The sequence below is a fragment of the Cebidichthys violaceus genome, unplaced genomic scaffold (genome assembly GCF_023349555.1).
Source record: "Cebidichthys violaceus isolate CVI_PGR_0920_01 unplaced genomic scaffold, fCebVio1.0.p SCAF_25, whole genome shotgun sequence".
NCBI lineage: Eukaryota > Metazoa > Chordata > Actinopteri > Perciformes > Stichaeidae > Cebidichthys > Cebidichthys violaceus.
Genome location: NW_027176428.1, coordinates 4909851 through 4926237, shown reverse-complemented (window position 1 = coordinate 4926237; position 16387 = coordinate 4909851). Strand labels below are relative to the sequence as shown.

At 40.2% G+C, this 16387-nt stretch overlaps 3 protein-coding genes across 6 annotated transcripts; 1 reads left to right on the top strand and 2 right to left on the bottom strand.

Annotated features, from left to right (window-relative positions):
• Window positions 1-85: 85 nt before the first annotated feature.
• Window positions 86-2067, bottom strand: LOC137879400 (cytidine deaminase-like). Its single transcript, XM_068720084.1, has 4 exons — window positions 1827-2067; window positions 1119-1230; window positions 618-675; window positions 86-455 (listed from the first exon to the last, which is right to left on the bottom strand). The coding sequence occupies exons 1-4, from the start codon at window positions 2011-2013 to the stop codon at window positions 333-335; spliced, it is 480 nt and encodes a 159-aa protein (XP_068576185.1). The 5' UTR covers window positions 2014-2067; the 3' UTR covers window positions 86-332.
• A 706-nt stretch (window positions 2068-2773) lies between these two features.
• Window positions 2774-6847, bottom strand: si:dkey-33m11.8 (trypsin). The gene is made up of 5 exons (XM_068720484.1): window positions 6787-6847; window positions 6482-6632; window positions 6131-6272; window positions 4996-5253; window positions 2774-2923 (listed from the first exon to the last, which is right to left on the bottom strand). The coding sequence occupies exons 1-5, from the start codon at window positions 6845-6847 to the stop codon at window positions 2774-2776; spliced, it is 762 nt and encodes a 253-aa protein (XP_068576585.1).
• Window positions 6848-10373: 3526 nt separating this feature from the next.
• On the top strand, window positions 10374-15511 carry si:dkey-33m11.7 (trypsin). Of its 4 annotated transcripts, none has more exons than XM_068720482.1 (5): window positions 10374-10613; window positions 11736-11895; window positions 13295-13355; window positions 13520-13846; window positions 15029-15511. In XM_068720482.1, the coding sequence occupies exons 1-5, from the start codon at window positions 10556-10558 to the stop codon at window positions 15194-15196; spliced, it is 774 nt and encodes a 257-aa protein (XP_068576583.1). In that variant the 5' UTR covers window positions 10374-10555; the 3' UTR covers window positions 15197-15511. The 4 variants fall into 4 exon arrangements, with proteins under 4 accessions (XP_068576583.1, XP_068576581.1, XP_068576584.1 ...); XM_068720480.1 differs by having other exon boundaries at window positions 10375-10613; window positions 13214-13355; XM_068720483.1 differs by having other exon boundaries at window positions 10377-10613; window positions 13214-13355; window positions 13520-13781; window positions 15029-15155.
• Window positions 15512-16387: the final 876 nt, after the last annotated feature.

The window sequence follows — 16387 nt, the reverse complement described above, 5'->3', positions numbered from 1 at the left end:
TCATTTTCTGTGTTGCTTCCTTAAACCAAATATTTGTATCTCAAACAATACAGCATTTAAAGGAGTCAATGGATCACTAATTAAGGCCCAATGCATTTTCCAGCTAATAGTCTGACAGCTGGTTTCATGTGTATAATAATATACTTAAAGTAAATATAAATATGTGACGTTCAGCAGATAATACAAGAGCAAAAATTTACCATAAATGGAACTTCTGCTTAACATGAAAAAACTTTCAGCAGCCTGTTAATTATATACCGTGCATGTCAACTACCCTTGTGTCTGTGTGTGTGTTTCATACAACAATGCAGGCTCAGTACTCAGTAGGAATGTCAAAACACTTTCTTCATGGACAGTTCTTCAGGGCCAAAGGAGACAGGTAGCAGCTCGTCCACAGCCATTTTCAGGTACGATCCGTCGGGCTTTGACATGTACACGTCCCAGTGTAATCCAAACTGAGGGAAATTACATCAAAATCAAATATAGCAAGTAGTCAAGTCCTCTCACAAAGCATCCCTTGTCCTGATAAGGACAAGTTAATAATATATCGTCACAAACTGGAAACTAAAAGCTCCTTGAAAAGCTGCACCAAACCAGTAGACCAGCAGAGATTGTACCTCTCTCATGAACTGCCTGCAGCCACCACACGGGGAGATGAACTTATCATTCAGGTCACTGCAAGGAACACACGAGGAAAAATGTAGTTGAGAAACAAAACTGGGAAAAGGTATTATTGTTGAACACAAATACACTGTAGCCTCTACTGTTTGGGAGCGATGACAGTGTCTCGTAGTGGTGTGACTTCACTACAAATCTTGGTATTTTTTTCTAAAGTCGCTCTGTTCTATACAGCTTTCTCACACAAACCTTATCACAAGCCATTTAAAAGAAGCTTCTGCTCATTTTGGTTCAGCATGTTGATTTCTGCTTGACAGAGTCTCACATCCAACTTTTTCTTGCCTCACCTTTTGGTAAACCAACTGTTGAAGTTTAACCAGAGTTTTACACAAGACAGATTTGTATTGTGTGAAACATGATGTGTCGTGGTTTAGTAATAGAGTAATGGTGACTGCCGGGATAGATGCTGACACCTTGAACATATTAGATGCCGACATTACCTGGCAATTGCGATTGCCTTGAAACTTCTGTGGCCTTCTGACACTGCCTTTGCGATCGCATTCCTTTCAGCACAGACACCCAGATTGTAACATGCATTCTCCACATTGCAACCTGCCAGAGGACACAAGTACAGTCATGAGTTATGTAAGTGTATTTGCTTCAGAAAAATGAAACTTACACAAAAAGAGGACTTTATGCCATCAAAGTGGGCTGTGTATTTACTTCTTCTCTCCTGATCAAACAGTTACTCAACAGGTCATTGCACTAACAGCAGTTTGCCATGCTATTTTCCCCACGGAATACACGTGACTCGCTTTGTACAGTCAAGCAACATGAACCGGAGAGTTGCTTCTTTGCCTCATTGTTGACATTGATTTGACATCCCTGCCAGTGTGTACATTGCTGTTGATGCAGGTAATAATTAACATAGCACAGCAAAATTAAACTGATCAAGCCAATGATCAATTTCCTTTTTCCTTTTAATGAAATGTTGTTACTTCTCACATGTGTCAAATGATCACATACAGCAAAAAAAAGGAGCAAGAGAAGACTCAAGAGTAAAACAGAAGTAATTCCGTGACTCTGATTTGTTCCCGATGGTAAACCTTTACAATGCTTTCTCATATTATTCTTTAAAGTTGACATGATGGCATTTAACTTGATAGATTTGTTTTATGAAAACACTTAAAGCTTCTTGTGCATCTTACCTGTAATCACAGAGTTGTCTTTCATCAGGAGAGCAGCTCCCACTCTGAATTTGCTATAAGGACAGTGGGCTTGCTGCTTTGCCTCCTGAGACTGTTGGATCAGCTTCTCGACTGTTTCCTGAGACAAGGGTCGAGAGCTGTGTTCCTTAATATGCATCACACCACCGCTGAACTCGACTTGGTCCATGATTGCTCTTGGGTCTTGGAAGGCGGTGAATGAGTCAATTGTAGCTCAGCTTTAAATAGGAATGGGACAGAGGGAAGGGGGAGAGGGAGCGGTCATAGCCAGTCCCTGGCTATGACCGCTCCCATAATATAATGGGCGGCGGCTTTGTTGTTGTATTCATACATATGAAGTCCTGGCAGGATGTTGTGACACACATGACTAAACAAAAATGTTCCCAATTACTTTTGTTCCTTGCTCCTTATCGCGTATAAGGGTCTGATAAATAACCAAAAACAGCAGAGACAGTTTTAGAAAACATTTATCTTTATTGTTAAGTCCAGCTTTTATTTCAGTGGAGAAATGGAGGCTTCAAAGACCGAAATGATCCCTGACATGATCACCAAAATCTGTGACATGGTTTCACATGTTTTCTGGAAAACACCACAAACATGTTAAAATAAGTAAAATACAAAGTGCATTTAGTTGTAGTAGTAGTCATTGTATGTCTGACTTTTATTTCACAATAACCCTGAGTCTTCTCTCTCTGGTGTTATTCACTAAGTGTTAAAAAAACGAAAAAAGAAACTTCACTGTGTTTATTACCTGTGGGTTCACACTCATGGGGTGTTTGTTACAAATGATTTCTTATTAGATTTTTTAAAATAAAAGCACTGTATACAAGTAAAAAAAATAATCCATTAAGGCCTTTGGTTCCATTAGGATCCATTTGAATCTTCATCACAGTAGAGTCTTAGGTGAGTTTGTTATTAAGAGTTTGTTATTAAGAGTTCTGGGTAACCCAGTTGATCCATTTGAGGTAGTTTCTGACCTTGGTGTAGACGCCAGGGTAGTAAGCATAGGCACAGCCGATGCCCCAAGATACAATGCCCACAAATTCACCATTACAAATAAGAGGTCCTCCTGAGTCACCCTGAGGATGGAAGAGGAAACAGTAAAAAGTTGTTATTCAGGTTGTATGACAAACGGTGAACATAGTGAAGCATTTAGCAACTAAAGAGACAGATTTTTTTTTCCACCTGACGTTGGTGAAATCAAAAAGAGAGTTACAAGGCAAATGATAATGTTAATGACAATATTGACATTTCTTACCAAACTTACAACAACACTGTAATGAATTTCTGGAAATTTACGGTGGATTTTCAACGATATCTTACAATATTTCATAATAAGTGTAACATACAGTTAAATGTTCATCCATCGCATGTAAATTAACATTCAATACCGTCAATTAACCATAACAGCAGACTACTGTAATTTATCAGCATAATACAGTATTTTCTGTGAAGTGGTGGAAATATGCTTCTCATCCAGGAGAATGTCATAGAACTTTCCAGAAGTTCAGAACATTGTGTTTCTAAAGTTGTTATTTTGCTTGTTTTACAGTCACTTGTCATCAGAGATTGAGGATACCAGCCAGACGCTGCAGTCAAGTCCTCTTTTAGGGTGTTCTCTCTCTTTACTGTTTTCATTCATGTGTGAGTTCATGCAGTTCAATTTAACTATAAATGTGTATAAGACTTGTTAACAAGCTAGACTATGATGCAGTGCGATTACACTGTTGTTGATACTATTTTAATTCAGCATTCCACTCTTAATACTATTTTAATTCAGTGTCTGAGGGAGTAACGCCGAGATCGAAAAAATGGCCGATGGCATGCTACTGTTGTTCAGTGGTAGGTACCGATACCTGGAGTGGTGTGCTACTGTTGTTCGGGGTTACCGATACCTGGAGTGGTGTGCTACTGTTCTTCAGCGTTACCGATACCTGGAGTGGTATGCTACTGTTGTACCGTGGTACTTTTCCAATGGCACACCATTTCGTGAAGGCAGGTGCCGCTTGAAAGCTCATATTAGTGGTATACCGTTGAATCAGAGTGGTATGCAATTCATATTAGTGGTATATATATATATATATATATATATATATATATATATATATATATATATATAAATAAAATAATGTTAACAGTGGTGTAATCAGACCACCTTCTTCGTGTCAGACATTTTTACTTTTTCCATAACCGCTGTGTAAGATCACAATCACAGCTGTTTTCTCCTGTCTGTTTAACTGGAAATTACCAAATCTGGTGAATCAGTGTTAATGACTCATTATCTGCCAATAGCAATGTGCTTTCCTATGTTGTAACAAGAGTGTGTAGATGGAGCATTAAGTAAAATTTGACTAGTTTAGCAGCTAGCTAGCTAGCTAAAGTAAGCTTGCTAATTCCACTATGTTTTCTGCTAACGATACCCTGGTTACAGAAAATGAGCGGAACAGCAGGCTGGTTGCCAGCAGCAGCGCTAAGTCCCAGCTCCCTGCCACTAGGAAACAACTTCACCGGGAGGAGAGCAGAAGGCCGCTCTGAAGAGAAAAGCAACCAGAGTTTGCGCTGGCTGAACTGAAGTTGCTACAGGCGCAGCGATCCGTCTCCGGAGCTAACGTCTGCTCTCCTCCCAGCAAAATAGTCACCCAGTAGCTGCGAGTGAGACGGTGGGACTAATTCTTCTGATAAACAGTAAATTCATCAAATTCAGTGCCCCATATCACTCTTTTGTCAACGTTGTGTGGAAGTTTTCGCAATAGGGAAGCGGCCATGCACATAATCTCTCACCCCCTTGCCTACTTTTAAGTATTTTTCAAAATTATGCCCTGGGTGGACTTAACAAACCTTGGGGGGAAGTTACACTTTAAAATGGTCAGTCAAACACAACTCCAAATAAATGTTTGCTAACACATTTGTCTTTCATTTTTACAAGGATATAATATGTGAATGATGTGTTCCATTGTTACACTGCCCCCAAGTGGCCAAAACAATCTATTGATGCATATGTAACAGTGCCAGAAAATGATGTTACTCAGATAGTAATACACGTTTCAGTCAGGTGGAAGTCCTAAAACACATTGTTTTGAATAATACTGCAGCAAACTCCTTAATGTGACATCTCATTATAACAGTACATGATTACAACTTCATGTCTCACCTGACAGGAGTCTTTCCCACCAGAGCGAGATCCAGCACAGATCATGTTGTCTGTAATCCTGAAGTAGTAGTAGTAATTGCAGTTGTTAAAGATTTCTACATCCACAGACTTCAGTACAGGTGACAGCTTGTAGCTGTACAGCCAGGTCACACCCCAGCCACTGACTGTGCACCTGGCAAAGTTGGCCAAGGGCGGTGAGTCCGGGTCTGGCAAAGAGGCCAGCTCGACCGTGGAGTTGATGTCAGCTGGCCGGTCCAACTGACCCACAGAGAACATATCCTTCAGTCAGTCAATGCAGAAAGCTAATGCTGAAGGTAGCATTGTACATTTTCTATTTGCATGCAAATGCGAGTGAAGAGGGTTATTGCTCTTCTAAATTACCGACTCTGCTGTCTGTGCTATTGACTGATGACTCATAGAAATTGCATACAAACACTGTATAAAACAGAATACAATAAATAAAACAGGAACAGACGGAGGCAGAGAAGATAAATAAGTACATCAATGTAAAGCAGATTATTGAATAAAAGGTATGAATTTAACAGCCTCTCAATCAGGTCTCTAGTTCAATAGGTAGTAAGGATCATTTGTAGTGTGTTTCAATGGCAAAATTGTTAGAGTGCACTGGGAATTCAGTTTCATTAATAATCTCCAATATGCACAATAATGATTTTTACTTGCAACAAAGTATTTTACCTTGTTGTATTGGTTATTTTACTAAAGTAAAGTATCTGAATACTTTATCCACGGCTATCAGAGACTGCAAATGTATAACAGACATTCATAAACATCTTACATTTTATGAATTGCATCTGTGTTTACCATAATATGACACATCTGTGTGAAGGGTCATTTGAGGAGCAGCACAAATATGAAACATTACATACATCATTTAGAAATGGAAATATTTGGACAGCTATATATTAAAGAGTTTGCAGGGTTTATTGTATTCATCATGGCATTTACTCTGCATCAGCATTGTGTTGCAGGTCACTGACTCATCAATGTTAATTAGAAATCTAATCAATGTCTGAAATCGGTTTCAACTCAAGCCCAAAAACACAGGATCTATATCAAATCCATATCTGTATCACAACGCAACCCTATGTCACATTCCACAGTCATCCACATTTACCTTAAGCAGCATGATGTCATTGTCAAATGTCCAGTGTTGGTACTGGTAGTGCTTGATGACCAAGGCGACATTGAACCTCTGCTCAGTACCCTCCTCCTTGTTGATGTCATGCTCACCCAAGACCACTTCGATCATGTGACTTCTAGGAGAGCACAGTAGAAGGCAAAGGACAAGACCCTTATGGTGCTTGTTCATCAACTACAGATCAGACCGTCCAACAGTTCTTTCAGAGTCTCATAGTTGTTCCAGATCATTCTAATACACAGCTCTGAGATTCGTATGCAAGGTGCAGTATGTGCGTCCATGGTCGTTAAGTAAATCTGTCCCAGGTGTAAAACTGCAGTAACTTACGGTCTCCAGCAGTGGGCAGCAGACACCACCCACTGCTTGTGGATGAGGGTGCCTCCACAGAAGTGGTTGTTCATGAACAGGATGGAGGCCTGATACTTGATGGAGAGGGGTGGTACCTCTGCACCCCCGATGATTCTCGTCCCGTACACACCTAAGAGCCGAGGAGGGCATGCGACACACAGAGTTGGAGAGGTTCTATTCCACAAAAAGCTTGTAGCTTTTAGTTTTTACTTAGGTGGAGTTACATGAAGTAGGCCCTGTGTGACTGAAGGTTTAAAGGTTAAATATATTGTCAGATGCCTCACCTGTTAGGTTTACAACAAGCAGAAGGAGCAGTGAGAGGTGACAAGATGGAGCCAGGTTCATCTTAATGGCTACCAAAAAAGTAATTAAAAGAAAGAATAGAGATGAGAGCTGGTTAAAAAAATGTTCATTGCAGCATCCTACTGCACTATTTATGTATGTTCTTATATTTAAAGAATAATAGCATCACTTTGTTTGAAGATCCTGTATTGTCAACCACAATAACCAAATGGTTGTGAACGAGAATAAATGTTTTCACTCCTGCACATCTGAGGGTTTTCTTCCGCAGGATATGGGCAGGAAAAATCAGTGCTTTCTGTTCAAGTCTTACTGAACACCAAATGTCAAGAAATTATTCTTGAACACGCCTTTGAACTTCTACATCATCTGTTCCCAGTGGTTTATATTTTATAATTACAGTACACAGTCAGGAATTAAGTAAGCAGGGGGACACTTCCTATTCATTGCTTCTTCACAGTCACTCAAATAAGCAGAGGATATTTTTTCTAACTAGTTTCAAGTTTCAACTGATTAATTTGAACTGATTAAACTGGTACAGCTAATGAATACAATAGACAATCAAACTGAATTTAATTCGATACAAAGCTGTCTCACCTTGTCAAGAGTTAAGTAAGAAAACAGTCCAAGCATCCACACAGCGGCACGCACAATCTCACACGCTCCTCTTACACCGCGAGATACAGCAAAGCTTGAGAACTCTCAGGCCTCTTTTATAACCATGCACCTCACGCTCATTGTTCCATTCCATTGTCCGTCATATATCTAAACGCATACAGAGAGACAAGAGTGTGACCTAGTACATGATTTTTTCCCCCTTCTCTTTCATTACATCTCTCTTTCTAAGGGCTTTGTTCTCAGCAATTCAGCCTATTGGTCAGAAGTGGACACAAAGTGATGCTTGAAACCCAACCAGCCACAGAAATGACACAATGTACTCGCCAGACATGTGTATCCAATGATGTTAGAGAGAGCATGACAAATGATGTCTGGGTATGATATTTGTGCCCCATACTATACTCTCAACCTGAGACGTAGCGTGACATGACACAATTTATTCAGAAGGAACGACTTTTTCTCAGGAACCCTGTTTACTGTAATTGGACCGAGTTACAGTAACTGAACATGTCTTTTATGCTTCTATTTTCCCTAAAGTCGACTAAGGGTCAACATAAAACAATCAAAACCAACTCAGTGCCACAGCTTGACCTGTGTTCATGCTGATCAGTCTAATCTAGCAGAAATACACTGTCTTGTAACTCTTGTCTGCAGTCACCTTCCTCTCCACTCAGATTTTTCCATCTCCCCAGGTGTCACTCTCAATTAGTTTCCCACCATTTCTTTTAACTTTTATTTTTTCATTCTTTGTTCCCATCCACAGAGGCATTTGGTCCGTAACTCATAGCCTCCATACAGTCTGAAATCCCCAGCTGCTAAGGTGGAAGGTGATAGCGTGCCCCGCTCTCTCTTGCAGGTGCAAAGCTGAGATGACAAACAGGACACCTCTGTGTGTGTGTGTGTGTGTGTGTGTGTGTGTGTGTGTGTGTGTGTGTGATATACAGAGTGAGGCAGATGCCTTGTACAGAACCGCATGTGCAGTATAGACGTAGAGTATGGTATTTAGTATTGTATAGATAGAGTATTGAGTTTGAGAGGAGCACGTGTTGCTGAAACGTAGTCAGTACACAGACACGTGTTCCAGACATTGTGTTGTTGTTTCATTAACAAAAACGTACTAAATTGTAGTTGTATCTCTGACATGGTACTATAAAAATCAATATTGTATAGCAATAGATTTAGAATTCATAACATTTGTTCACAATGGCTGAATACATGCTATAATTAAGGATATACCTCTGTTGGCAGTTCTCTGATGGTTGACAAATGTTTTGTCATAATTATGATCCAACCCTCACAGCATTCAAAAACTACATTTAACAAAATAGAGATTTTGGGAAATACACATATTCACACTTTTGATGAAAGTTAGACAAGAAGATTACTACTACTCTCAGATATGTCCGTTAAGTATGAAGGTTAGCTTTGGAAACGTTAGTTTAGCTTAGCATAAAGAGGCAAGCAGAAGCTGGTTCTGTTTTAAGGAGCAGAATAGCACAAAAGCACAAAAGCAAAAGATGACTAATTGACACATTTAATCTTGTTGGTTTAATTTGTACAACAACTTAGTTTTGTGGTGCAACAATTTCAAGGGCGGGAGCAGTGATTTCCTGGAAATATGAGATTTGTATACATTTTCTCAACAAACTCTTAGAGAAGAAATAAATAAATGTGTTTTTCCCAAAATGTCAAACTATTCCCTAAATAATGTAACAGTAATAAAGTTAGTTATTAAGAGTAGTCCCTTTCTAAATCAGACATCACAAAGTGCCTCATAATAAAAGATAAAAACCAAGACATAAAGCCGAGATACATTATAAAAGCAAAGAATAAAATAGTGATATAAGTAAATAAAACTACACAAAAGCAGGTCAAACCAGGTGCATCTGCTAGAAAATGCCCCCATTGCTTTGGATAATCTAAAGACTTTGCTTTTCATAGGGGCGACTAGCATAAAGTAAAGCCGTGTTTCATTGCTATAAAATGAAATTCTATTCACCTCCATTGTGTTTGCAAATCTATCTGGATGGCTAGATGCCACGGTGGGTAAGTGAGAAAATATGTTTTTCTGTAACTTGAATAAACCCTTTAGAAATGTAAATATATTGTAAAGACTAAATTCAGGTCAAATATAATATTTCCAAAATGTTTGCATGAGTCATGTTTGCTTTGTCTCCATGAATGAAAAAAGAACCTTGACATTTGAAGGTGATTGCCTGTGAAGTCGGCAGGTGTTGGTCCAGGAAACACCTGACAGTGGGAGGTTCACACAAAGCCGTCTCTCCCATTCTACTGTGTGGAGCATCAATTATTCAGCTGGCTCTAAATGTGGGACAAGAGGAGGTCAGGCAAGAGTCTCCTCCCATGCTGGGGATGATGCTGACTTGCCAGAAGGCTGATGATGATGATGATGATGATGATAATAGTGATGATGATCAGGCGGACAATAATGAGTTATCATTGCAGACATGATGATTCATTCTCATAGAGAGAAAACACTTGAGCATCGAGTGCATAGAATACCTCTGTGTTGTCTTGACTCAATCGTGGATCTCCCCACAGATACAAAACAAAGCCATGCACACACACACGCACACGCACACGCACACACGCACACGCACACACGCACATGCACACGCACACGCACATGCACACACACACACACACACACACACACAGTGGGCTATTGAAACATTTCAGCACGGATAAGCCTGGATGATGACACAAACGGAGCATGCTGATACAGTATGGATGAACCCACTCGGCACAGTACCCTGCGTTACCATGGCAACAACACAAGGCCTTTCGACAAGTCGGGAGGGTCAGGAGAAAGAGTTGTGATAGCGCTGGGATGGCAGTAGGAGATGGAGGGGTGGGAGTGGTGCTGGGGAGTGTTTCAAGGTCAACTTTGTTGCTCTCTTTCCTTTTCAATCAATGCTACAGTGTTGGACCCTGGTGCTGCATGTCATGGTGAAGGATGAAACTCGAGGATAAAGGGTGATGGGACTGACTCCTACTGTTTCCAGAAAGGAGTGGATGTCCAGTGTTGGGCTGGCAGACAAGAGCAGAGGACACTGGTAGCCTGGCTGCATCGGTTCAGCTGCTGTTATGGTGTAGGATAACTGCCTACAGCCTATGATGAACCTGCTCATGTGTTTATGTTGTGTGCTACTGGACCTCATGACAGTCCACAGTGAGTACATGGTTTTTTCCAGTTTTGCAAACAAAATGTGTGAGGATTTGTTTTAAACTTATGATATGAACATGAAATATGCACATTTGCTTCTTTTGCAAAGAGCTGGATGAGAAGATAGATACCTCATGTTTCATTGTCTGTGCGGTAAATATGAAGCTAAAGCCAGCAGCCAGTAAGCTTAGCTTAGTATAAAGACAGGAAACAGGGGGAAACAGGTAGCCTTACCTGGCTCTATCCAAAGGTAACAAAATCTGTTTACCAGCACAACTAAATGACAATTTTGCTTTTTAAAGAGGGTTATTCGCCAGACTTCTTGGCTGGGAGCAGCAACCTCCTGAACACATAACCCTCCGTGAAATGGTGAATTCTTGTTTTTACACTTCAGTGTTTGTTTAAACAACATACGTGAAGGTGGCAAGAAAGCAAATAAGTTCATAATGTTGAAGTTGCTTTCCTCAACTTTACAGCGTCAACCGTTTGTGATTTCTCCTCAACAGTGTTCACCAAAATTTTTTATATATTTCCGCCTATGATTAAAGTAATCGTGTAGAAGTTTATATTTCCAGGAGATAGTCTTTACTGCTCCAATGTATAGTATTTGAACTGTTGCATAAGGCAGGAAGGGAGAGCCTCCACTCTAATGTTTCAGAGCTCAGAGTGAGGTGGTGACACTAGAAGGTCAGGTTATATTGGATTACACAGTGGCCTCCCAGGTGACAGAGTACCACTAATTGTGAGGCCGGGTCAATGGGCTTGAAGGGGGGATTAGAAGGGCCTCTCTCTTTATGCTTTTCTTTTGTTCTCTAATGTTTCATAAGATGGACTTTTTAAGCATGACTGAAATCCATACCAGGTGAGTTGTTACTATATGTGCAGGATGACATTGTGTCATGTTTCTACATAAGTAAGGGAAAGTATGTTTTTGGGAAAGCGGTTTTAATGTCCGCTCTCCATCAGCTTTGTGAGCACTGACTTGGAACAATTTCAACAATTGTCAGTCTCCACCAGAACTGAAGAGGCTTGCGGATGAGAGGCTGAAAACGGCTTCAAGAATCTACATCAATGTTAAACAACTCTAAATCCATCTGCCGTCCTGTAAATGTTTTTGTTTCCGTACAGGTTATGTGTTCATGCAGGGCCGTATAGTAGGTGGTCACACAGCTGCACCAAACTCCATCAAATACATTGTGTCACTGCAAAGCACAAGGGGCCAACACTTCTGCGGTGGATCACTGGTTCACAGGTACTGGGTGGTGACAGCAGCGCACTGTAACATCGGGTAAGAATGAAATTTGGAACAGACACTTGTTTTCCCCGGATGACAAATCCCAATGAATTGGGTGATCCCTTAACTTTTCATTTAGTGCTATCATCAGATAAAAAAACAATTTGTCCTGCATTGCATTACATTACATTACATTACATTACAGTCATTTAGCAGACGCTTTTATCCAAAGCGACTTACAATAAGTGTGTTCAACATAGGTATTCAAGAGAACTACTAGTCACCAGAAGTCATAAGTGCATCTCCTTTTTTAAACAAGCATCTAACTAACTAATGCAGAACTAATGACATACCTATTAATAATCATCAGCAAATCCTACTAGTTTTTACGATGTGTTGATCGACCACCTCTAAAGACACACCCTTCCTAAAGTATTTGACCATCCAACACGCAGTTCTGATGAAGCATTCTGGCATCTTACGTTAGCATTGTCATACTGACATTAGTTTTTAGCTCATAGCACTACTGTGCCTTATTAGACTCTCTAGGAGCCACTGGTTGTAAACTATTAGTCATATACAACCTTTCGTTTTATTAACCATACACTAATTAGTTAGAGGAAGGATCATCAAGCAGCAATCAAGGCTGTTTCTCTGCCTCCTGAATAGATTGTTTTCAAATCCCCTTATAAATCTAAAATGCAACCTTACAGTTTTGCTTGCACTTTACTCAAGGTAAAGATGAAACTGTATCTGAAACACTTGCGCAGGCAGAGATGTTCTTCTGGCATTCTCTCAGTGGACTCTGTAGAAGTCACTGTGTGGAAGCTTACTTGGCATGATTATATTCTGTAAGCAGATGGTCCCAACAGATGCCTAAAAGCAAACATCCATTCTGCTACAGGGTAGGTAACGTCAAAACGATGCTGCTTGGTCATGACGCATAGTAAACCTGTATGCAGGCCACTGGGAAGTTAAACAACACTCAGATGCGGTCGAGTCAACTGACCTTGGCACATCATCAGTGTGTGTGTGTGTGTGTGTGTGTGTGTGTGTGTTAAGTGGGATATTGTCTGGATCCAGGAAATTGGCTGTATTTCTGTTTTACTTTCCCGGGCCCTGCCTGCACACAGTAAGCCATTGTATGCTGGCAGACAAACACTTCTGGCTTCGTGTGTCTTTGTGACTTTGTATCCTGGTCAAGAACTCTCATGTATTCCATTTCACTTTTCTGCCTGATATATTACTCAATTCAATGACTAATAAATCACAATCATGATTATCAGTGATAATCACATGTCAAGGCTGTGATCTACTTGGTGTTGTATTAGTTGATAAATGTGATGTAAAATGCAAATGCCCTGTCTTTTAGGGCAGAGAACATGATGATAGTGGCGGGTGATTACATCGTAAACAGCTTTGAGGGTACTGAGCAGTACGCTAAACCCCACAGGCTGGTCACCCACCCCCTCTACAACAGGAGCACCAACAATGCTGACATCATGCTCATTAAGGTACTGCAGACACAATGCAGACATTTAGCCACAGAGCAATTGTTATCAAACTTAACAAATATATAATATTGTATATTTTGCTAATGTTTGAGAAGATAGTTGTACTACATTTCTTTCCTTCTTCACATGCCATCTCTATAACTCTCTCCTGATTTTCCATCCAGTTGCGGGCCCCCATGGTGCTGAACAAATTTGTGTCGCTGGCGCCTCTCCCCAGGCAGGGGACAGGAGTGGTCGAAGGCTTGGTGTGTTGGGTGTCCGGGTGGGGCTACAACAATCTGGGAGGAGGCCAGGCCCCCTACACCCTGAGGACGGTCACAGTGCCCATTGTTTCAACTGCAAGGTGTAACAACAGCGAGTCCTTTAACGGAAACATCACGGCAAACATGATCTGTGCAGGCTACAGGACCGGGGGAAAAGATGCATGTAAGGTACAGGGGACAAATGCTATCGTACCTTCCTTCACTGGTAATGATTTTACCAGCAATCAGGTAAATGGGTGTTGCACATCAATGGCTGCTGAATTTGCCCCATTGTAAAAACGTGATGATTTGATCTTTAGAAAGCCATTAAATCCAGAAATATAAATTCTCCAAGGTACTGGCCCTAGTTCCCAGTGTATATCAAATAGCACAGGGACATACTCTTTTCATCAGCTCACATCGCAGCAAAACAATAACTCAGTTTTGGGAAGCTCATCCCCACGCCAGTATATGAGTATATTCCGTTCATCATGTCAGTGTTGGTTCAGCTACAAGTTTTTATTAAGCAGACATGGTAGCCCACCCTCAGGAATTGTATTAGTTATGATAGTTACAGAAGAGACACAAAATCAACTCCAAAAGCAACAGGACTGAAAACCTTGCTGTAATTTTGAAGAACAGCCACAACAGCATGCTCTGATTTGGTTATTGGTATCATGAAAGAATTTCAGCCCCAACCGTTGATGTGAGAAGGAAATGACATGAAATGCAATGTGTGATATACCAGCCCTAGACAAAGAATGACTAATTAAAATGTGCTATATTTAACCCTGCAGTAGGCAACTTTGTGTGTTGGCATTTCCAAGTGGCAGCAAGAGATTAGGATTTGATGACTCCAACCATCCTGAGAGTTTGTTTCTCACATCTCTGTTGGCCTCGCAATTTCCCCTTGGCACATACAAATTCATCACATTTGTGGAACATCTTTCACATGTGATAAACTCGCATGTAGGCCCATGTGATATCCAGATATTTTACATTTCACGTAAAATGTAAAAATATCAATGCTGTTTGTAAGGGTGTGACAATGTGTCAAGACATGTGACAAATTCACATAAAAGCCAATGTGGAGATAGCATTTCATATATATATATATATATATATATATATATATATATATATATATATATATATATATATATATATAAAATTACATGTATGATGATGTGGTTTTTGGACATTTCACTTGTGATACAAATTCATTTGATGAAAGCATGGCATTTTCTGACATTTCACGTTATAGTAAATTTCCTTGAAACTGCTCAGACTCTTGGTATAATTTAGTGTAGCACTATCAAGGACATTAAAATGGATTTACAGTAAATTATGAGACACTCAGATCATTTGTTTCTTCAGTGTGAGATCAGTGTCACATGATAACTGATGGAGGATGTTGTCTCCTTCTTGCAGGGAGACTCTGGCGGGCCACTGATGTGTAGGGGGGCTGTCTATGGAGTGGTTTCCTGGGGCAATGGCTGCGGTGATCCTAAGTTTCCGGGAGTCTACACGTCGGTGTCCAAATTCCGTCGGTGGATAGACCAAACCATCTATGGGTCATATCGCTGCAACAGATACTGATATATCATATAACAAAAATTATGAAAGTAGCCATTTATGCCTGAAAAGGGTCATTACCCTCAGAATGTTTTTGCTGGCATGGACAAAAGCTGGTTCTGTGGAAAATATGAAGAGCTTCCTTTAAACCACTGCTATGATTATTCTGATCATTTTTTTAATACCAATATAGGCCTTATAGTGATGTTCTCAAATTATCCAGTTGTGGCTGGTCTCTGCCTGCTGCAGTAGCTGAAGGATCTTCTGCAGTGGGCACTTTATAAACCCTCTGTATATGTAATCCAGTGATGTCAAATTCATTAAAAAAAATGAAAAGAATGTGTAGTGTTGTGTCAGTTTAGTGTTGAATGTCTACAGCAAATTCTAAGTTTGCCCTCACATGTTCATCAATTATCTTTTCTTAATTTTTGCATTAGTGCACCTTAAAGGCTTTGAAAACCTATTTTTTTTCTATTAGCCACTTGAGCAGTGAGGTCATACATGAAGACAGCATCCTCTGTTAGAGCAGTTTTGGTTCTTCCACACATGACATTTCTCTAGCCTATTTGTGTTTTTGTCTGTGCTCTTCTCACTGGTTTGAAGTTACAAATCCCCCAAAAATCAGATCTTTAAGACAAACTGTAAGCACAGTTATCTGCAAGTGATCCGATCGGATTTGTGTTTCGAGACATCAACAATTCTGCATAGGTTTCTCTGGTGACAAAATAATTGTCAGTATTCTAGCTACACTGGTGATGCGGTTTTCTAATGCGGAAGCATGAAAAATGGAGATTCTTCATTTTGCTCTCCAAACAATCGGCTGTCAAGTCCCAGTGCTAAGAAACACCCAGTCGTGTCTATCATCGGCTCACTTTCTGTCACCAGCGTCACATTATCGCAGCACAAACCTTTTCTTTCTATTCTTAAACTGCTGGGCTTGGTCTTATTACTTTAACATTCAGCCGAACTTTATTGTTTTTGTAAATACCGTTCATGATAGCCATTACCTTTTCAATGAGCTGATTCTCATCACTCCGTAAATGATGTAAAGGGTCTGTTATAGTGACAAAATACAGTGTAAATATAAAGCAGGTCATTTAAAGTGAGACTATGTAACTATTGAAAGAAAAAGAAACATTCTTACTGACGAAAAGTTTCATTCCTAAGCAATACAATACACCCTTGCTCAATTCAGTACACTCAGGGATTTTGCTG

Excerpts from the sequence above, each read along its gene's own strand:
- si:dkey-33m11.8 (XM_068720484.1), bottom strand. The coding sequence starts at position 6,847 with ATGAACCTGGCTCCATCTTGTCACCTCTCACTGCTCCTTCTGCTTGTT. Across the intron at positions 6,633-6,786 it reads GCTTGTTGTAAACCTAACAG|GTGTGTACGGGACGAGAATC; the intron begins GTGAGGCATCTG and ends CTCGGCTCTTAG. Across the intron at positions 5,254-6,130 it reads ATGACATCATGCTGCTTAAG|TTGGACCGGCCAGCTGACAT; the intron begins GTAAATGTGGAT and ends TCTGTGGGTCAG.
- si:dkey-33m11.7 (XM_068720480.1), top strand. The coding sequence starts at position 10,556 with ATGATGAACCTGCTCATGTGTTTATGTTGTGTGCTACTGGACCTCATG. Across the intron at positions 10,614-11,735 it reads GGACCTCATGACAGTCCACA|GTTATGTGTTCATGCAGGGC; the intron begins GTGAGTACATGG and ends GTTTCCGTACAG. Across the intron at positions 13,847-15,028 it reads ATGATTTTACCAGCAATCAG|GGAGACTCTGGCGGGCCACT; the intron begins GTAAATGGGTGT and ends TCCTTCTTGCAG.
- LOC137879400 (XM_068720084.1), bottom strand. The coding sequence starts at position 2,013 with ATGGACCAAGTCGAGTTCAGCGGTGGTGTGATGCATATTAAGGAACAC. Across the intron at positions 1,231-1,826 it reads AGACAACTCTGTGATTACAG|GTTGCAATGTGGAGAATGCA; the intron begins GTAAGATGCACA and ends GTCCTCTGGCAG. Across the intron at positions 676-1,118 it reads AAGGCAATCGCAATTGCCAG|TGACCTGAATGATAAGTTCA; the intron begins GTAATGTCGGCA and ends TGTTCCTTGCAG.